Genomic DNA, 21,158 nt, shown 5'->3' on the forward strand with positions numbered 1-21,158 from the left:
TGCTGCTGTCAGAGGCAATGAGGGCCAGCAGTTGTGGTGACAAATTAGTTTTGACAAGCTTAATGACCCCAACGAAGAAAAGTCTGCAGCCTTGATAGCAACTGCAGAATAATTGGTTAGCTCAGCCAAACAAGGAACGTGTTAAAATCCCAAATCCTCCTGGCAGGCCAATTACGCCATTCAGCAAAAGACGTGGAAGGTTGCCATCAGCTTCTATAGTGATACAAAAGCATCAACGGGCTGTATTTCAATCAATTCGGTTTTGTTTGGTGGGACATCAGGACACTGAAGGAAACAATTGAGCCTTTCAGGCAGTATTCATACTCTAAATTGAAGCAGAAATCAAAGAGGAATCTTTGTAAGAGCCCTTTAGACCTTTATTGACAATAGCGGCTTGTAGTGTTTCAGGTAAGTGTGTGATATATATATATACACACACACACACACACACATATATATAAAATTAGCTAAATGCAAGAGACTTATTCAGGTTTTCCCCAGGTTTTCAAACTGTAGGACGAAGCAACCAAAGTCAAGTAATAAAGCGAGGTAAGTAACAGAGTAACAGCTGGCATGCACTTAATGGGGAGTGTTTAATGTTTGATCTATACATAGTTTTCCTAAAGAGAATATAACCACTCTAGGGGCCTAGCCTTAACATCAGGGTCCCGTAATGTATGTTGATTTTGGAATTACAGCATATACTGTTAATAAGCATCAAAAGGTCACTGCTAGCAGTGCTAGCAAAGGTAATTAGATGTAGTGCCTTCTTACGAGCAAACACTAACAAAGTAAAAACAAAATCTTTAGCACCATCTTCTTACCAGCAGTATCATCATTACCATCATCATTCTTCATTGCTGGGCTCAGATTCCCCCTCTGACTATGAAAATAAAAATAAATAAACAAAACCCTCACTTTTTCTGCAAGTGGTCAGTTTTCTAGAGGAAATAAAAGTTTCCAGTGCAGTATACCCAGGACTTCCAGAGCCCTCCTTGAGTCATCTCTGAGGTCTGAAGCTCAGGTGATCTTCAGAGATAAACCACTCCAGTTTGAATGCTTTATTGGTACATGAGATGCAAAGGGAAGAACAGAATACAGATGTTACAGAAGTTCTTCACAGTGCTGCTGATGTGACTGGAGTCAGTACATCCAGCAGGATTCATCCTGAGATCGCCTACTCACTTCAGTGTCTTGATCCTTCCAGGTCTCTGAAACTATGCCAGTTTTCCCTTTACCCATCATTCCCTCCTTCCCACACACTCTAACAGAGAAGTTGTTATCTGAAATAATCAGGGCTCTGTACAAAGCTACAAACGCCTAACAGATTTACCAATCTGCCTTAAAATATAGTACAGATAGCGGAGTTCCTCGTGCTGCATTTGGACATCTGTCCAGCCAGATGTTGACCTTTCCAATAGCAAACATAAAGTTATTTTGAAACAGGAACTTCAGATAGGTAAAGTGCAATACAGCTCCGCTCTGCTATGTTTTCAACTGGTTTTGTGGCACACATCAACATGCACTTTTAGCGTGGCACTTGATTAGAGGTGGGCATAAATCCAGGCTCAGAGTTTCTGTTTCCATTAGTTCATGTAAGCTTCATCTGCTGTTCATTTTCAATTAGTCTTTGTGTTGTGCACTTATCTGTATTTTTATCATCTGGCTTTGTCTTAATGGTACAGACCATTAAAATAGAAAATAAAGTTTTTATTGTCGGTTAAAAAAAAAAGCAAGCATGATGGTTTTGGCCAACAGTGCAAAAATAGCTCTAATATCTCTGTAGCATCTCTAAGAGATCCTTTCACAGTGGGAAAAGATTCATTTCAAGGACTATTGAACACTGTAATGATTCACAGTGAATGAGGTAAATGTTAAGTTGCCAAGGGGAAATGCATACTAAGAAGAATCCAGTGTCCACCATGGAAAGGAGAAAAAAACCCTTAACTTTATGCACTGGTGATGTGTTCTAAGGATAGTTATATACTGAATCATCCTTTTATTTTTCTTCAGTGATATTCAAAGCTTCTTATCCTTGCCCTCAGAAAATTGCAACAGTTCATCTCCTACTTGTGCCTCTGAACCTGCAGGTATTTGGGGTTTTGTTCTTTCTGGCTGTATTCAGAAGGAGTAAAAATTAGGTACAGTCATTAATCTGTTATTATCTAAAATGTCTCCTCAGTATTCTATGACCAGTTGTGGTGCCAGACATACTACATTAATAAATAAGTCCTGTAGCTCACTCATTGAACAATCATTTCACTTGAGGAATGGGCATATGTGCTTATATCTAGTAATACACCATTCTTACCAATCTTCTTTTTCTTCCTGTCCCTATTTTACGCATCTCATTCTTCTGCCTGGCCTTGCATGCTCTGGACTGGCTTCTCTCATTCTAACCTTGGATTTATTCCCAAAGTGTTCTTCTGTAAAGTCTGTAAACCCTTCAAGGCTCTCCTCAAAAATGACATCTGTTGCATGATAGGAACAAAATTATTAGATTCATCAAGGCTTGTGATCATTCCATTAACACCCTACATTTATTACTTAATTCCTCTATTTACTCTTTCTTGCCCTTGTTCTATAATGATAACTTAATATTTATCATAGCTTAAGCCCCAGTTGCATGGTGAGAGCCACTTGTGTGTAAGATGTATGAGAGACTCACCTACTTAGACATTCAGGAGAAGGAAATGCATTGCTAGATGCATTGAAGGATCTGTGCTATAGAGCAGAGAAACTGGTTTATTCCTGAATTACTTAGTAATTCTCTTTCTGCGTCACTGTCATGCTACTTTTCTCAGGAGACCCAGAGAAAGAAAAGGGCTCAGCACACCTCTAAGATATGCCTCATGAAATAAGTATGTGCTTGCTTTATTAAGCTAGGTAGATGTCTTTGGTATTTTAAAGGTTGGCTGTGTGATGTAAATATTAAAGGAATGATTTAACTTCATTAGAAAGATGGAGAATAAAACATAATCAACACCACAATATCTTTATCACCATATTCCTCAACTTTTCCTGTATTAAATTTTTCGGAGAAGAGCAGCTTTTTTGTCTCTTTTGCACTAATCCCTCTCAGTCCCTTCACCACAGGCCTTTTGTCAGTAGGATTTTGTTTGCATAAGGTAACATCTCAGTAGACAGGACCAAAAGGGCCTGCATGTCTGGCTTAAATGAGTGGAGCTTTTCAAAGGGGATCCATGTACGTTTTGCATTACCTTATCCTCTGGTTTTGGGAAAGTGAATCTTTTTGCACAGTTCATGTGGCAGGAGGAATAACAACCCTGTAGTGAGTCAGAAAAGACCAGCGGTGGTCATTGCCCTTAGGCAGAAGCTGGTGAATGCTGAGCTCTTTAGAAAAAAATATTGTGCCCCAACCACAGTTTTACAACCAGTGAGTATGTGCCAGCAGCTCTGCTGGGTGTGGTGTAGCTCCATGCTTTGCCTTTGTGCTCAGCCTTTGCTCTGAACCCCTAGTCCTTTTCCTGGTACCCAGACACTTTTGTTGATTTAGCTGTAACCCTGCCTGCTCCCAAACCAAGGTCCAGCTCTAACATTTGTACTCCCAGATTCTGTGTCGCATTGTTATCTCAGGCATTAGCCTTAACTCAGTGGTGACAGTCTGAGTGCAGTTACTTCTGTTTGTCCTGAATGCCGCTGTGGCCTGACCCAGGCTCACAGTCCTACTCTGACCAGGGCTTGCCTGAAATGCAGCCCTGACCCTCACAATGTGATTTCTGCTGAGATCAAATGTTTTCTTCTATCGGCTGTGAGGAATGTCTGCGAGAGGCTAGGCTTTCTTGTGCACATAAATTGAGTTACAGGTGATGCAGTATGAACTGTTCGTTGGAACTGAGAGATGAGCTTTGGTGACATTAAATAGGATGTCAGAAAGCTGTAAACCCTAACCATTATCTGAAGATCATGCTGCTTCCTTACTATGTCTTTTCTGCTCTTAAGAGGGAGGAGGAAGGGGAGGAACAGCAGCCTTGTTTTCTTTCCTTTTGTATGTATTTGTACATATTGGTTCTTTGCACTTGGGTATATTGCACCAAAAGGAAGAAAATAACTTCTACAGTTTTCTCTTGCTGCCATTTTTACTGGCATGGGATCACAGCAAAAATCGTTCACAATTTGACAGGGCACATAGAGCCAAGGTGATTTTCTATCCTAAGAAGAAGGTGATGCCTATTTCTGCTTTTAGCATTCTTTTTTGACTTCTATTTTTTCATCAAATTTTCTTCATTTTCATTTTAAATTCAAAGCATAATCGGTAGATTTCAGTTAATTCTACTGCAAAGAAAAAGTAAATGGTAACCAACACTTTACCCTTTCCAGTCCCTGGCTAATTCCATGGGTTTTCTGATCCCTGACTAACTCAAACTCATCAGTTAGATCTGTTGGTAATTTTGAAAATTATTTTCCTTCTGAGGCCACACTGCACTGAAGAACTGCATTGCCAGCACCTAAACTCTTGTCACCATCTTCTCACAGTCACGTCTTGCTCTCTTCACATCCATATTGCCTTCTGTCTTGCCCTTTTGAATCTGGAGAGCTTGCTCACCAGGTGGGTTTCTGTAAGCTTTCCCAGCTCTCTTTTTAACACACAGGCTTACAACATGTGGGAGCACTGTCTGAGTTGTCATGAATTTTGAGATTTAGTTGCAGATAGTCAAAAGCATGTTTTCAGCTGAACAAATCAAATGAGGCAAAAAAATCTTCTTTCTGCCTTTATTCTTACTACACTTCCCAGCAGGGCAGAATAAAGAATGCATACTCTAGATTCGAAAAGAATTTCTAATTTATGCTCTTCCTCCATAAGGTACAGGGCTTAATCCTTTCTTTAGAGCTTTTTAAAATTTTTTTTTTAACTAAACAAACAGGGTCTAATTGAAAAAAGCTGAGGGTGTTAAGCAGCCAAGAATAGAAGACATCTAGAGCTCAGAAATGCGTTTTGAATGTTGCTGGAAATTTGCATATGGTTTACTTTTGGGGTAAGAAAGAAACATCCTCTGGCTGTTTGCTATTGTGATGGACTCCCACTGATTACAATACAAGCACTTTTGCCTTGTTTTCCACAACTGTTCTTTTCTGTAATCCATCTCTCTTAAACTGTGATGTGAATATTCTCCTCTGCTTTGCCATGAAAGGAGAGCTGTGTCAGTAGCTCTGCTCAGAACAGGGGAAAGCTAGGATTTTAAATGCAGAGTTGTATTATTGATTTCCCCTTTAAAAAGAGGCAAAGGGGGAAGAAATGTTAAGTCTCCCTTGCTAAACAGCTCAAAATGCATTTCACTCTAAACTTCCGTTTGCTTAGTTTAATTTACTTGTTACAGGTAAGAGTGCAGAGGCAAGGTCCTGGTATGATTTTTAGACTAAATCAGCAGTATCCTATTGTTAATGCCCTACAAGGTGCTGCAGAGCTGTTCAGCCAGCAATATTAAGAACTGAAGCACTGTAATTATCATGGATTGTGGCCTAAAGGATTAAAAAGCTAATTCTACATTCCTTGCATATCCAAAATTCCCACTGACTTCAGTGGAAGTGGTGCATATTCAAGGAATGCAGAATTGGGACCTGGTTATTATGACAGAACTGTTATAGTATGGCCTGGCAGTAATACAGCCATGTTAAGGTTGTTTAAGAATTCACGTTTGCTCTATTTTCATTTGCTTACATTTTGCTGAATAGCAACTTTTGGGGAGTTTTCTGTTCTATATTTTTTCAGTAACCATATAGACAGTAATCTGAACACTTTTTATTAAAGTATCAATTAATCTGATTTAAAGCTAATTTGTTTATTTATCATCCTCTCTTTGGAGAAAAAGTATTTGGCAAGGGATGTCTCACTTTGGTGTCTGTAAGAATTTTTGCTGTTTCTTGGCTAGTATTTTTGATGACTATTCATTGGGAAATGCAGCTGAAGGCTAGCAATAGCAATAAACAGATTCATGACAAAATCAGCAAATTGCCCTAGCTGAATTAGGAAGAAAGCAATAGTAAAAGTATAGATATAATTTTCACATTTCAATATAAAGCTTCTATTTTTGTTTTGCATATTTCGCATTAATAGCATGTTTCTTTTGAAAATTGCCAAATTTTAATTGAGTAGTTTTTAAAAGTTCTGAAATTCATAAAATGAACATTATAATCTTTTTTCAATTTCTTGTTATGTAGTTTTGGGGTATGTGGGCTGGATTTTAAATACTACAGAGTGTATTCTGGATGCGTCAGACCATTCAAGTGAACAAGATACAACTGTAAATGCGAATGAACCACTTGGAGTGTTAGAAAATGCTGAATATTTACTGATGACTATGGCCATGAGTATAACTTCTGTATGCTTTACATGCCTCCAAATAGAAATACCACCAGGTAACATACTTGTGTTTGCTTTTTATGTACAACTGTCAGGATTAAATTTTCCTAGGAAAAATGGCTGAGATGGCATCATCATGGCAGAGAGTGAGTATTATGAAATAGAGGCAGAAAAAAACAGTGTGTGTCATGTCTATTCGCCAAAAAGATAGAAATTCAAAGTTAATAGTACAGTTAGGGGATAGCCAAGTAATCCTTATAGCCAAGTATCCAAGTATAGTGGATAGCCATAGCTATAAAGATGCACAGATTATATTTCAAATAAAATCTGTTAAAAGGCAGTGCAAGGAATAAAAATTTGGAATAATTTATTTAAAAGGATATTTATCTTGGGACCACAACCCCTATAATGTTCTGATCTCCACCAAACATTTATTACAAAATATTATTACTGGCAGAGGTAAGGCTGCTCAGCTTAATTGCATATATTTACTCCCATGGTATGACCAAATCCATATCCGCTGTATGTTTGGCCTCGCGTCCTTTGTGTAGGACAAGAGTAATGTTTTCCCTCTTTTCTCACATAGATATTGGAGGGATTAAGTGATATAATAACATTCAAAATGTTATTTAAAAAGAAAATGCTAAGTACACTTAAAAAGCAAACTACATTTCATATAATTAGGCATCTGAAGTTCCTATGCTGAAGTTTGTTATATGGCATACTTAATTTAAAAGGAGTACTTTTGACAATACAGGTATAATTTGTTCTGTTTTGTGATTCAGCAATCAGTCTTTCAGGGGAAGAAAGAAGTGTGTTTGAACAGACAGTTTTAAAGGAAAGCTCTTTCCTCCAGGCCCCTCCCTTTAACTGTGCAAAAGTACTATCTTCTATGAAATGAAATGTTACAACTGCATAGTGATAGACTTCCTTAAAACAGCATTGTGGCTCTCACATTGCAGCTATATTATTTTTTCTATTTCATAATGAAACACCTGCATTACTCAATGAATAAAAAGAATCAAATCCTCTAACAAAAGTAGAGGACTTCTATCCAATGAAAAGGATGTATGTTTTCAAGTTTCCCTCAACCGTCTGAAGAAACTAGCTGAAAAAGGTTGAGAGGCCTGTTCTTTGGACTTAATGCTATAATAATATATTTCTTTTAAATATAGAAGAAAATATATTCTTTTTGTCAAAATACAGATTTAGAACTAAAAATCCTATTTTTAGCCTTAATTTTCTCGTAGACTTGTGGCATGATTCTAATTTTCTTATTGTTTCTTCGCCAGTTAAGTGAGATTGCACAGAAGCACAGACGTGCTTTCATAAATTGTTAGTAATATAGAGAAAAAAACTTAAAAGAACTATTATCCAAGAGGTTTTTCTTTCTTTTTGAATATTTCTTGGTTCTGCCAGAGTGTAACAGAAACAATCTTTTCTACATTATGAACTGATTGGACCATGAATACACCATGGATTGAATAGCTTGAACTCCTTATGAGTTCAACATTCAAAAACATTACCTCCCTGAAGGAAAAATTTCAAATAAATTCCATCATATGAAATTCGCAAAAAATTCTGTATCCTGATGAGGTGGTTATTGCATAATGGTGAATCTAAGACATTTTGGTTCTTGAAATCAAACAGTTTGCTTGTGTGTATCCCTGTGAGACAGCTTACTCAGAAAAAGGTACTCCTCACACTGTTACAAACTGTAACAGCAACACAGTCTAATCCTGTGTTATTTTAACAATAACATATTCTGCTTATATGTGTAAACAAAAATTGTGTTTTTGCAATAGGTTACCTATGATTGAGCCAATGTTGCAGGGAAAAAAGTGCATTAAAATTAAAAAGTACATTAATGGTAAAAGAGCTGCCTTTTTCAGTATATTGTTTGGTGCATTTTTCAAGTGAACCTTGAACTTCAAAGTGCAAGACATGGTTTGACCAAGCATATTTCTTTCTTCTGATGATGCCTCTTCCTGTATGCATTGCACTTTTCTGCCTCAGGCACTTTAAGTTGAACAGCACTTTACATAAACAAGCAAACAATTAAATTATGCCTTATGCTTTTGTTTTAATAAAACCTCTTTAACCAGGCCCTTTAATTAACATCAGTGTCAATTTGTGAAAATTGGAGCCATTTGATAGTTTTTTTTCAGGATAACTTAAGTACATAATTTCTTTGGACACAAAGTTTGTGTTTATGGACTTGTTCTGCTGTATTCTAGCATATTTTCTCTAGCCAAATGCTGTATTCATGAAAGATCAAATGATCTCTTGCTGCCTATTTTGCTCTTGGCAGTGATCTATATCAATTTAAAAAACTGTAAGAAAAATGAATTTCGGCTCTGTAAATAATAAATGAGGTTTTATTAAGGGAGCTATGCTGGATAGCAGCTGGCCATGTACATGCACATATACACATGTACATATGCTGGGGTATAAAGAACCTCATACCCAGGTCTGTAAAAAGCTGTGCTAAAAGTTTTACGGTGTCAGCTGTGAGCTGCATACCATAAGTGTGAGGGTTTACCAATACTCTAGTCTAGAGGATTGTCTTAGTGCTTTCCTGTCTCTAATATCATTGTGTCTGTGAAAAATGGCAATCAAGTGATATATTTTTAAATAACTGTAAGAAGAAATACTTTGACAGTATTTGTAGAATAGCTTGCAGTTTGTCTGAATTTCTGAGTCCCAGTTTGCCTGTTTAGAGATGGGAGGATAGGATCGGATAGGACAGGACAGAACAGAATACTCCTATTTCTAGGTATAGATACTTATATTTGTATTTCTAGAAAATAGAATGAATCATGAATAATCTGAATTTAGATGCGGAGTTTGGTGAGGAAAAACCTTTTAAACTCCATGTTTCTTTCCCATTTGGGCTATGGTTTCAGAGTTCCATGATCTTTTATTCCTTTTTCCCCCTAGTGTAACAGATCAAAATTTAATCCTTTGTGAAATTCACACAGAGCAAAATGCTCTACAACAACAGAATCTTCCCAGTGAGAATGTAATTTACACTCCCTCATCTCCATATTCAAAAGCCTATGGTCTCAATTTATAGCATATCTCTGTCATGAGATCCTATAGAGGTCTGAACTACAGAAAGGAGATGTAGCTACGTGTTCGAATTTCTACTGGAGGGGAAGGTAGTGTTCCTGTATATATATATTTTTTTAAAATACCTGCAAGGAAATAACTGGGTTTTTACTTGATGAAAGTTCTTGCAAATTTACTAGAAGGAAGAAGTATTTGAATCTAGATTACTTCTCCGGAGTTCAGTAATAATAGTAGCTGCTGTAACAGTGAACAGTTTTAGAACTGTGTCGACTTTTAGTAGAGAAAGCTGCGTGAATACAGATGGTGACCTCAGTTATGTGAGGATCAAAGACAACCTTTTAGAAAAGCCAAGGAGAAAGAGAAAGAAAGGCGAAAACAGAAAAATTCAGGAGCACTGTCTTCCAAAAGGAAGCAATGAAAGAATTCCCAAATTGTTCATTCTTCCTCTAATGGTTTCTGTACCATATGGTTTTTGAATCAGTAGCAGCTGATGTGTTCAGTAATAGTTTCTTTTGAAAGGACCTGTCATAATATTTACCTTCTCTACAGCAACAGAAATAGCTTCCAAGGCTGAAATGACCATGCTTACTGAAACCAATGAAAACAAGAGACATTTCCATGGTAGATGAATCTCTTGACACCATTATTTCAGGGGATAAATAACATTCAATGTACAGTGCTTCATTTCAGCTGAGGTATTTGTGTCTTCATGCATGGTGTTACCTAGAAAGTAAGAGTATATGGTGTGGTGCAGATCTCTACAATGTGAAAATATGAAGATCTCCAGAGTATTGAAATGAAAAGGAGAAATTAGCATGCTACATTTAGCAAGAACACATCAATAAAAAGAGCCATTTGTAAAGAGATCACTCACAATAAAAAAGTATTGTGTGTGGGGACAGTTCCTTACCTGTTTTCCTCTTTCACTTTTACTGTGATTTTGTGGCATCCTTAATCCACTGTTCCTGTTTGTGCTGTCAGAACCAACACTAGAGCGTGTTCTCTGTGAATACTGATCTCCTTGGAAAGGAGATTAAAATTAAATACTATTGATAGGCTCAAGTAATCTCTCTACATATGGAAATACTCAGCCAAATGTGTACAGTGTGACTGATAAAGTGAGATTTTGTTCAAAGAGAATGCAATAGACTAGCCTTTCTTGTGCGTCTATCTGAAAAAGTAGCCCAGTTCAATTTCCCATACGTTAACCAATGTGTGGCTTTTTGCTCTGCATTAATATCTCTTTTTTTTTCCATTGATTTAATTGCATTTTTCAGTTATAGCGGCAGTATGTAGCTCTTCTTACTTAAAATACACCCAGAGAGATGGATGTGTTGGAAAACTGAAATCATATTAGGATATAGTTTATTAATCTTGTTCTATACACACACACACACACATATATACACAAAGCATTATGTGCTCCTTAGTCAAAAGCTCTGAAAATTTCTTGTACATCTATTGAGTATAATAAGTCGTTTACCTTAAAGTAGGAAGTACAAAGAAGATAAATAACAATTTACTTTAGGCTTTGTCATGGTCTGTAATTACCTTTTCTTTTCATTTATACTTTTGCAATGCTGGATTGTAAAATTCTAATGGAGTCTACCAGAAATACCTGAAGTGAGGATATTGCAGTGGAAGGCACCTTCTTTTTTTTAGGTGGAAAAAAAGAGAGTAATTACCTACTGACTTCAATAAGCTTTGGATCAAATTGTCATTGAATGGTTGGGCAAACAAGCATCTACTATAATCGTATGCATCACATATAAACATAGGCTGTCATTATTTACTGGAGCAAAGAATTCCAAGACATTGTATAATTTCATAAACCTAGCTATAAAAGCAGAAAATAAATCCCGGCCTTTGCATAGCTTTGAGGAAAATACAGCCTTATATAAGCACTATGCATCCACCAAAGCACTCAGTCACTATGTCACAAAATGTATTATGTTCAGATAGAAATGGTTGCACTATAATGAAGTGCTGCTCTGAATGCTGCATTTTTCCTCATTTAAACACTTCAAGGGTTAAAAGCACAGCACTTATTTTTCATGAAATGAACCTGGGCTTTTAAATCTCAGCTGTGGCATGCAGCCTCCTTGTTGGTGAACACCTGATGTCAGCAGTTTGAATGATGTCTGACACTAATTATGTGTCGTTCACAAGATTGCCAGGCAGGAGAGTCTAGGGGAATAAAAAGCTATTGAAAAGGTTTTCATATGAGGTCTTACTCTCAATTTTTTGAAAGCCTTTGCATCTCTTGCAGAGCAGCACCCTGCTAATGCTGTTGAGGAAGGGAAATGCTTTTTAAAAGACTATTAATTAATGCTTGAAATACATCGTTCTTGTTTGAAAGCCATATAAAGAACAGCTTTTACATCTGTTCGTGTGATAAATGCAATGCTGGGGAAAAATACTTTGTCCTTGTCATACCACCTGCCTTGGTGCTGACATAGAAGAACCTACCTGGTCAGCATATCTGAGCATTCAAAATTAATTGACAGATAGACATGGAATATTGTTAAGTAATTAACTTGCCCTTTATTTGCTAATAAATCTTTTTAAAATGCTACATGACTACTGAACAATTCAAATATTTGGTTTGGGGCCTTATGTATATGCTACTCTGGATTTATTTTTCCCTCAATAGTTTTTAGGGATACCATTCCCTCCATTTGCATATATGCATTCCTGTATGACAGCATTCCCTAAAATTCAGAAGCAGCTTATATTTTCATTCAGATAACTTTCTCCAAAGTCTAGGATTTAAAACTTATTTGTCATGCTTTGGATATCACAAAAATAAGCAAGTCAAGCTGCTTGTCAAAGCAATCTCAGACAGTAACTTGCTGTTGTGAATGGGATCAGGTCAATGTCCAGATGGTACATCTGTGTAAGGCAACATTTTATACTGTTTTCAAGCAGGCATACTCATACCAGTTTGAGTCTTTCAGCACATGTTATATCAAGTTACCTCACTCTGTTTCCAAAGACTCAGAAGGCTACATGAAACATCTTGGAGTCCTTCTTCACTTCTGTAGTGTCTCACTTGTTTAATTTTCTCCTCCCATGTCCATCAGCTCTTCGAGGGAGCGTGTGTTACCAAGCTGTTATTTCTACAGTCTGGGTTGGAAGAAGGGAAAAGTAGAAAATTGGTACTATTTTACTGAATATTTTACTGAAAAAAAAGAGTAAATAAAACTGTAAATGGTAAGAGTATTTAAAAAATAGTCCAATATTATTCATTAGTAATTTACTAATTAATATATCTTTAATGCAATTCCAATGTGGAATCATAGGCAGATAATTTTGTTTCCAGAGGAGGTCTTGCACTGAATTTTGTCCCAGTGCTGATGGAGATCAGTGTGGAATGGAATATAAAATACTGCTGGTGAAATGCCTGCAGTTTTCTTTTTGAAAAAGACAATATACACTATAACTGGGTTTCTCCAAGGCTTTTCGTGTTTAAACCACATGATATTTTTGAACCTTACGTGGAGGGAGATCTCTACAACTACCTCAAAGGAGGTTGTAGTAAGGTGGGTGTCAGTCTCTTCTCCCAAGTGAGAAGCGATAGGTCAAGAGGAAATTTCTTCACTGAAAGGGTTATCAAGCATTGGAACAGGCTGCCCAGGGGAGTGGTTGTCACCATCCCTGGAGTTATTTAAAAGACATTTACCTGTGGTGCTTAGGGACATAGTTTAGTGGTGGACTTGGAAGTGTTAGGTTAATGGTTGGACTTGATGATTTTAAGAGTCTTTCCAATCTGAATGATTCTATGATTCTATGATTTTAAGTTTTTTGTATTACATTCCATTAGTAGGGCACATATTAGATAAAAAGTGCTTCACTTGTTCTCAAAATAGTGCTGCTAAGTAGGTAAACTTTGTATATTAACAGGGACTAGTAGAGCCACAAATGCTGAGATATCACACTGTTACTGATGATCTGATTGACTTTGCTGAATTATTGCATTATAAAAAGGTGCACTGTAAAACAACCAAAGGCAAAGCAATGCAAGCAAGAATGAAGACATGTAGCTTATATTTACAAGATGAGAAATTCTGCCTAGCAAAAAGTGTGTCTGAGTGGGAGTTTAATATTACTGACTGTAATGAAAACCCTCTGACTGATTCAGAAAACACATGTTACCTGAATGCCTAGCACTGGTAAGACTACTGCTGAAATACTGACCCTATATTTCGTATCCCAGATGAATGTAGAATTAGTCAGAAAGGGACCACAGGAATTATCAATGGAAAACCAAATCATATTCTATGAAGAGTTTTTAGAGAATGCATCTGTGTGGTCATGTGCAATCAGTCATGGATTAATGTGGTTTAGCCATGGGTCAGCTGTCAAAGGAAGAGCTATGTCTGATCTGAACTGTTAATTTGTGAAACTGCTGGTCTTCCTACCTGTGTGGATGTAGTGGGGAAGGCCCAGTCCCACTGTTATGATGCCTTGTGTCCTTGGACCAGAAGTAGCATCCATTGTGCTTAATCAAGAAGAGGGATGGAAGATAGAGATGTTGATTGTTTCGATTCTTTTTCGTGGAAAGCATGTTTGCTAGGGTGAATCTTCTTGTTGACCTTGTAAAATCAGGAAGGAATTTCTCCCCTCTGATATGTATCTTTCTGCGTGGATTTTTTCTTCTCTTTTTGCATCATCAAAGGTTCACTACGGCTGAATGGGTTACTAAGCCAAACTAACTGGTGTTCTGCAACTGTATAGGAATGTATTTGAAGCATCTGGTTAGTACGTCCTGGGTGTGTATGTAAGGTTGGGTTGATTTCCTCCAAGTCAGTTTGGCAGAGATTTGGACAGTTCTTCACCTTTCTGGCAATCATAGGTCATGGCTAACTTTCTGAAGTCATTTGGATGGATCCAATCATTTCTCCTGATTACAGCTGTCTGGGGGTCTCTCAGTCTCTTCTGCTTCTTGCCTGAAGCATGTTTTCCATTTTATTGAAGAACGAAATGTATTTTGTCATGGAAGTATCTAGGTTCATTAGTGAGACTTTTTGTGGATGCTGACTGGCTCTTCATACACAGAAAGCCAGCTGTTGCAATGTAATGGTTACAGGAAAGTTGATGTTTAGCAAAGTCAAATTCAAAAAGGAAAAACTCCCCTCTCCCCATAACTTTAGAGAGAGATCAGACTGGGAACATGTAATTAAATGTATTCATTATAATATCCTGTAAATATTTCCCCACACATGGCAACACACTAGGGAAATGCTTATCCTTCACACTTAACAAATAAACAATAATCCTCCCCCAAATGCAGTGATGCTGAAAAATAGTTGAGGATCACTGTGTCTAACTGATTCAAATAAGAAAAGATACTAAAAGCCTAAATGTGAGAGTATCAGAATAGAACAGTAACTTTATGTTGTATATTGGATGAAACATTATTGTAAAATCAAATACTGCTCAGGTGTCAATATTTCTATGAGTATTTAATTTTATTTGTTTTGGGTTTAGAATCAATTTCAAAGTAGGTCTGAAAAAGCATTGCTTATTTTGGATAAAGTTAAGTGACTTGATAACAGAAAATACGTAGAATCAGAAGTTAACTTTTACATTACTTATCACGTAAATATAGCAAAAGAAGACAAAAGTAAATACACTGGATGCTGAAGCAAAACAAATTCAGATCAGAAGAAGTGAAGATTTTTAATACCAGATAGTAATAAGGGGTAGTTGGATTAAGAAGAAGCTGGGCAGTCTGTCATTGACTTTTAAAATGAAGACTAGATACTCTTCTGTGAATGGATCAGATCTCAGACAGATGTTGTTTGCCAGAGCAAGGTCTTCAGTCTTTGTTACAATGGTGGTCACCTGAGATAATCATAGCACTTCCTTTTACAGTGAAAACTGACTAGTTTCTTAAACATTTGGCTGATGAATATCTGCTACTAACATTAAAGTATTCACACAGGTATCACCATGCTGTTCCTACAGTGTAAGGGCCTAAATGTATTTAATAATGAAGGTTGCTGTCTAATTCTAGACATAGCTCAGGAGTGCATGATGCATCCAGCAGGGCTTTACGTGCTACACAGATTATTTTATATAAATCTGTGTCACGATATTGTAATTTTCAGAATGGATGCCTGGTGCCTGAACACCATCTGTCTGTGTACAAACATGAATAGCACACTCATGAGAACACAAGCATTTTAAAGTCGTAGCACTGCTTTTGCTTTTTGTTGACATGCTTTACCTCTCCCGGTAAATACATCTTTTCTTGCTTTTGACAATTGTCCTTATAAAAAGATAAGGTAAACATGGATATTGACATTCCAGTGAATATGTTTTAAAAAGAGCTCCCAAGTTTAGGAAGTACAGAGAGGAAATTTTCTGTATGAGCTACTTACCAGTTTCAGTTTGCATGCAACAGTAAAAATAAAAGCTCACTAACTATGATTTCTGTATTGCAGTTTAGGAAAACATTACACAATTGATTCCATATCGTACTTCCAAAAAATCTGATTTAATCAGGAGTATGTTTAGGAGTGTTAAACGGCTTCAGAATGCCAAATGCATGCCATGAACTTAAAGTGACTAATTGTAACAAAGGTGTTACATCCTCCTCTTCTACCACAGTTAGTAACTTAGAAACTATGAAGAGTTCAATTTCAAAATACAACTACCATCTACCTGACTTTTTTCCCCCATAGATAATGGTGTGTTCTCTTGAATACTTTCATTTAACTCTGGTTATCAGGAAAGAATATATGTTTTGTGTTGTTAGAAAGAATATCTTTTCATTCTTTTTATCTTAAGCATCAGAGATTCCCAAGGCTTCAAAAAGTCTGGTTTTTAGAGTAAACATTCATTAACTGTTGTGTAAAGATGGTCTTTCTGATAATACAGGCCTGTAGTTTCTGTGTTTTGCTAGATTGACCTTTTCTGCAATACACAACTTTACATAGCCTTGTGAATACGACACAGTAATTAAGGGCTGTGGAGGGGAGAGAGAATCTCAGATTATGTTCTCCGCTTCCAAGTTATGATCAGCAATGCAGGAGTCTTCAGAAATCACAGTTTTTAAATTTATAAGATAATATTCCCCAGTTCTGCTCAGTTAAACATTTTTGCCCAGTTAAATGCTAATTTTGTAGTTGTATAAGAATTATGTACACATTTAATTTGGTTTACATGCTTGAAGATTCAAAGTTTAAAAACTTGTGAAATATACAAAACAGAGGGCCTGGTTTTAGAAATTTGTCACTGGGCTGAGTTTTATCCTATGAAACTGAGGGCTGGTTGAGATACTACAATTTATCTCATACTTATGTACAGCTTGGTCACTGTCATTAGAATGGGTAGTGGTTCTTTTATGAATGTAATAAGAAATAATAACTTGTCTACATAAGATAGGCTAATCAGTAGGTTTCTTTGTTATTTTTCTAGCTGCTCTTGAATTATTATTCTTTTCAAAGGCGGTTTATTGTATAGGTCTTTTTGCTCTCATATTTTGTATGCTTTCTCCACTCTTTACTTTTTCCTTAAAAAAAAGTATATTATGTTTATCCGGGCAATTGTAAGAGATATCTGTCGTCTTTTTTTTTTTCTTTTTTCTTTTTTCTTTTTTTTTTTTTTTTTTTGGTCCTGAATTATTTTCCAACAATAGTTCTGTAAAAGTAAAAATATTTTTACATTTGCAATGTTTTTCTTGCATACTAAACCTTCATAAACATAAAGCCAGCACAATATGCACAAGTATAAATTAATGTTTAGTGATCAAAATTGGATAATCTGAAAAGCACTGTGGGTTTGCTTTGGATAAAGAGATGGGATATAAATAAAAAGCCTCATGGGTTCAGAAGTTCTCTGAAATGTATGTGTGTGAAAGAAAATTGCAGTTATGATACACTGGGGTGATTCATCCCCTTTCTCATGCTTTAATTTCTTAAGTTTGGTTTTAATATTGCTATTTAGTTAATGTGGTTTTTTCTGTTATTTACTGTATTTTCCTGGGCAAAATTCAGATTATATTTCCTTCTGTTGCTAAAACTAAATAAAAGCTGTTAGGGAGTGCTGCACAGAAATTGAGCCTCCCCAGGTTGTTTGGGGATGCTGCAACTTCCCCCACCCCCTGCCCGTAATTTCTCCCTGCACTTTATTCTTTGAAGTTGTAACTCTCTCTTGCATTAATCCAAAAACCTGAAGTGCTTAAAATTAAATGATTAACATTTTATATCCTGGTTTTTTCTCATTTTTGAGGGTCTTACAGATTTGTAAGAAAGACATGCTAATTATGATTAGAATTATGTCAGTATTTTTCTACCTGTGCTATTGTAAAATACATGCACTGAATAATATATTATAAAATTTATTTGTGTTATTCTAACATCAGTGAAAAATGGCTCAGTGGAAAATTTTGTGTTAGCATTAGAAATGTTTGACATCTCTGCCCTTTTTTTTTTTGGCAAGTATACAAGAAGTGCAAACTCGCATGTTATGTAGCAGATACTTTAGATGTTGCGCAGTGGAATATGCAGCAGCTGAAATTAATGAGATAAACTGATCTTGACTGATAGAATTAAAAAAGCCTATAGTTCTAACTAATATTCATAAATATTAAAGTCTAATTGAAATAAAATTAACATAAAAATGCTGGTGTCAAATAGAACTGATGGTTTTTAGTTTCCCTTACGATAGAGTACACTGTGGGGACATGATAGATGAAGAACTGGTTTTCTGCTCACATAAACATAGTTTTCTCTGCAGATGCAGTACTTGATCAGGTGTAGAAATACTGTGTCACGTGATTATTGGTTACTCGTAGGGATTAAATCCTGTTTTGATGGGCTCCCATTACTTTCAGTACCTCATACATTTAATCACAGCACAAAGGTAAAGAAATATTTCAAAAATCATTTTACTTTTAACATCACCATCAGCAAGGCAGAGCAGACTGACGTTTCCCTGCATGATTTTATTGTTGCTCTGTAGGTTGGGTTGGTACCAAGAGATGCCTGTGTGCAGATCTGTTGCCAATATCCAAACAAGCCCAGTGCTGAGGTAACAGTAGCTAGTGCAGGACTGGGGAACCCCACAGTGACGGTTTTGCTTTCTGTGTGCTATTGGGAGGATCAGCTGGGGCTGTGTTTCCCACATAGGATAAGTGGTGCTGTGCTCTGACCTGACTGGTCTCTTTGGGTCTCTGTGTCCCATCTGTGAAATGGGAGTAGGACATAGTCTCCTAGGAGGATAAATACATTTTTATGGTCTAAAAGGTTCAAACTGTGCAGCGACACCCACAATGTGAAACCAGGCTTTCCTCAGCTCTGGAGCGCCATCCAGCCATAGCAGGCTGGAGTTCTCTGCAAGAAGCCCTTTCACCCTCCTGCTTTGTGTTTGCTGTTGCAGTTTGCTGTGGGTGCTTTGCTTTTAAATATTTTCTTTCTCTTTTCTAGTTTGAGGGTTGCAAGAAAGCCTTTTCCAGACTAGAAAATCTCAAGATTCACTTAAGGAGCCATACAGGTGAAAAGCCGTACCTTTGTCAGCACCCTGGCTGCCAGAAAGCGTTCAGCAACTCCAGCGACCGCGCCAAGCACCAGAGGACACACTTGGACACTGTAAGGAAGCAGACGTCCCATTGCAGTCCCCTGTATATTAGACCATGTGCTCCTTCTTTCCAGCTTGGTGGCAGCAGGTAGCCCATAACCTTAGAGATGGGAGGGAGAAATGTCTGATGAGCCTGTTTAAGCTGTTTCAGAAGTGACCCGGTTCGGTAAGCATGGATGAAGATGTGCCAGACTAGTTGATAAAAAGGTCACAGCTCCATGGGCTTTGCTGCAAAGTAGAGGCAGTAACTTTCTCTCTCTTAGGTAATCTTTAGGGAACCTGAAGTCACTATGCAAAGGCACAGAAGTAATCTGCAATAATAACTGCTATTCTCTGACAAAAACTCAGTTAACCTTAAGGCTGGGGCATGTATCAGAAAGTCAAGAGAGGAAGAATAATTTTGTGAATCTAAAAATTTTCATGCAATGAATTGTTGCTTGTGAATTTGAGTCACAGCTGAGATTTGTTTAAAAACTTTTGTTTCATAACAAAAGATGGTGTTTCGTCAGAGACAAGCAATTTCCAAAGGGCAGAAGTCCAGTAAGAACAATGCCATTTGAATTAATGGCTGTCACAAAACTTAAATTATCCATTTTGAATAGTCGATGGTATGACTGGTAAGTTAGTAATGGTACAGAGTTTTTTTCAGAAATGCTTTGTGAAACAAATAGCTAAATTGCAAAATAGCTATTTTCATCAAATAGTTGACCTACTCTTCATTTAAGACTCTGTCTTGTGGACCTACAAGTCTTCAGGGAAGACAGACAGGTTAGAACACGCAGAAGAAGATATTTATAGAGATTTATATTTATTTGGTGAGTTAGATTTATTGGACTTTCTTTTAAGAAAACTATAAAGGTATTATAGGACTGGTATCTTTCTAAAATGGCATGTTATTAGAAACTGTGAGCTGAAGGAGTTTGTCTTGTACCTCACATTAAAATATGTATTTTTGTTTGGAAAATTTTTGAAACTTCAGTATTCAGTGCTTCCTTTGGTTTTTGCTTGCTCTCTTTGTAATATAGTAAACTAACACTTGTTCTTTTTTCTGAAGCAGATTCTTCTATAATCCTAAACAGTCTATCTGGGCCTTTACTGCAGTTTCTTTACCTGATTCACTAAAGAATGTAATTTCTGATTAAGTCAAAGATTTCTCTGAGGGTGGAAGAAATGTGAGTATAACTAGCAATATTCATTGTACTGATTACAAAAAAAGGGTAACAATGAGAGGTGCCATAATGAAAGCTTTTCTTTGGTTCGTCTTTTCCATGTAAGCTTTACTTTCCTCCTTTTCTTTTCTAATAAATTAGCCAGCGTTCTGCTTGTAATAATGTACATTTGTGTTCTGTAGTAATGTGGTTTGCAGCATCCCAAGGTTCAGAAAGGATTCTCTTGAGTTAAAATTATCTGTAACAGCTGTGTATCCTTTTTCTTTTTGCATTAGAAACCTTATGCATGTCAGATTCCAGGATGTACTAAACGATACACAGATCCAAGTTCCCTGAGAAAGCATGTGAAAGCCCATTCTTCCCAAGACCAACAAGTTAGGAAAAAGGTAAGTTTTTTACTGTGTTTCCTGGTGTAAAGCTTATGTGGAGAAGTCAGTGTTCTAACATTAGATGTTTCAATGCATGACTTCAAGTACTTGTGCTGATTTCAGACTGTTGATTAGAAAAACAGTTAATGGGAAATAATAGATATGTTTCTTAAATAGATTATAATTTCATCTTTGACTTAATGAGGCTGCCTGCTTTAATGCTTTTTATTTTCTGTTGTGATGATTAATCACTAAACATACATAATGAGGCAAATCAAAAATAGTTTTTGAAAATAGAATTTACTGTGTTTAAAGTTCTGCCACTTGCTAAATACATAGTAATAGAAAATGCAGTTTACGTGGCCAGTTTTTGATGGAAGGATGAATTTTGAGGGCAAATGGACAGTATGTGAGATTAAGCTCTAAATTATTTTTCCATATGCCAGACACTTCCAAATACCAAGACATTTCACAATGCTGGTTCCCTGTGGATGTCAAGTCCATGAGTCAACAGTTGTTTATATGTGTAAGCACATCTTTGAAGAGCTGAGTTGTGAACTAAGGGAATGATTTTTTTTTCCTGAGCATTTTTTAATCATACCTTCTATTAATCACTGGCACTATTTCATTAGGTTGTTTAGA

At 36.6% G+C, this 21,158-nt stretch overlaps 1 protein-coding gene across 2 annotated transcripts in view; it reads left to right on the forward strand.

Annotated features, from left to right (window-relative positions):
• Positions 1–21,158, forward strand: part of GLIS3 (GLIS family zinc finger 3) — a 177,939-nt gene that overhangs the window by 102,582 nt on the left and 54,199 nt on the right. For both annotated transcript variants that reach the window (XM_075078828.1, XM_075078827.1), the window contains 2 exons: positions 18,829–18,990; positions 20,424–20,534. In XM_075078828.1, coding sequence (XP_074934929.1) covers positions 18,829–18,990; positions 20,424–20,534 — 273 coding nt within the window. The remainder of the gene's footprint in view (positions 1–18,828; positions 18,991–20,423; positions 20,535–21,158) is intronic.

This window comes from Phalacrocorax aristotelis, chromosome Z (genome assembly GCF_949628215.1).
Source record: "Phalacrocorax aristotelis chromosome Z, bGulAri2.1, whole genome shotgun sequence".
In the NCBI taxonomy this organism is placed as follows: domain Eukaryota; kingdom Metazoa; phylum Chordata; class Aves; order Suliformes; family Phalacrocoracidae; genus Phalacrocorax; species Phalacrocorax aristotelis.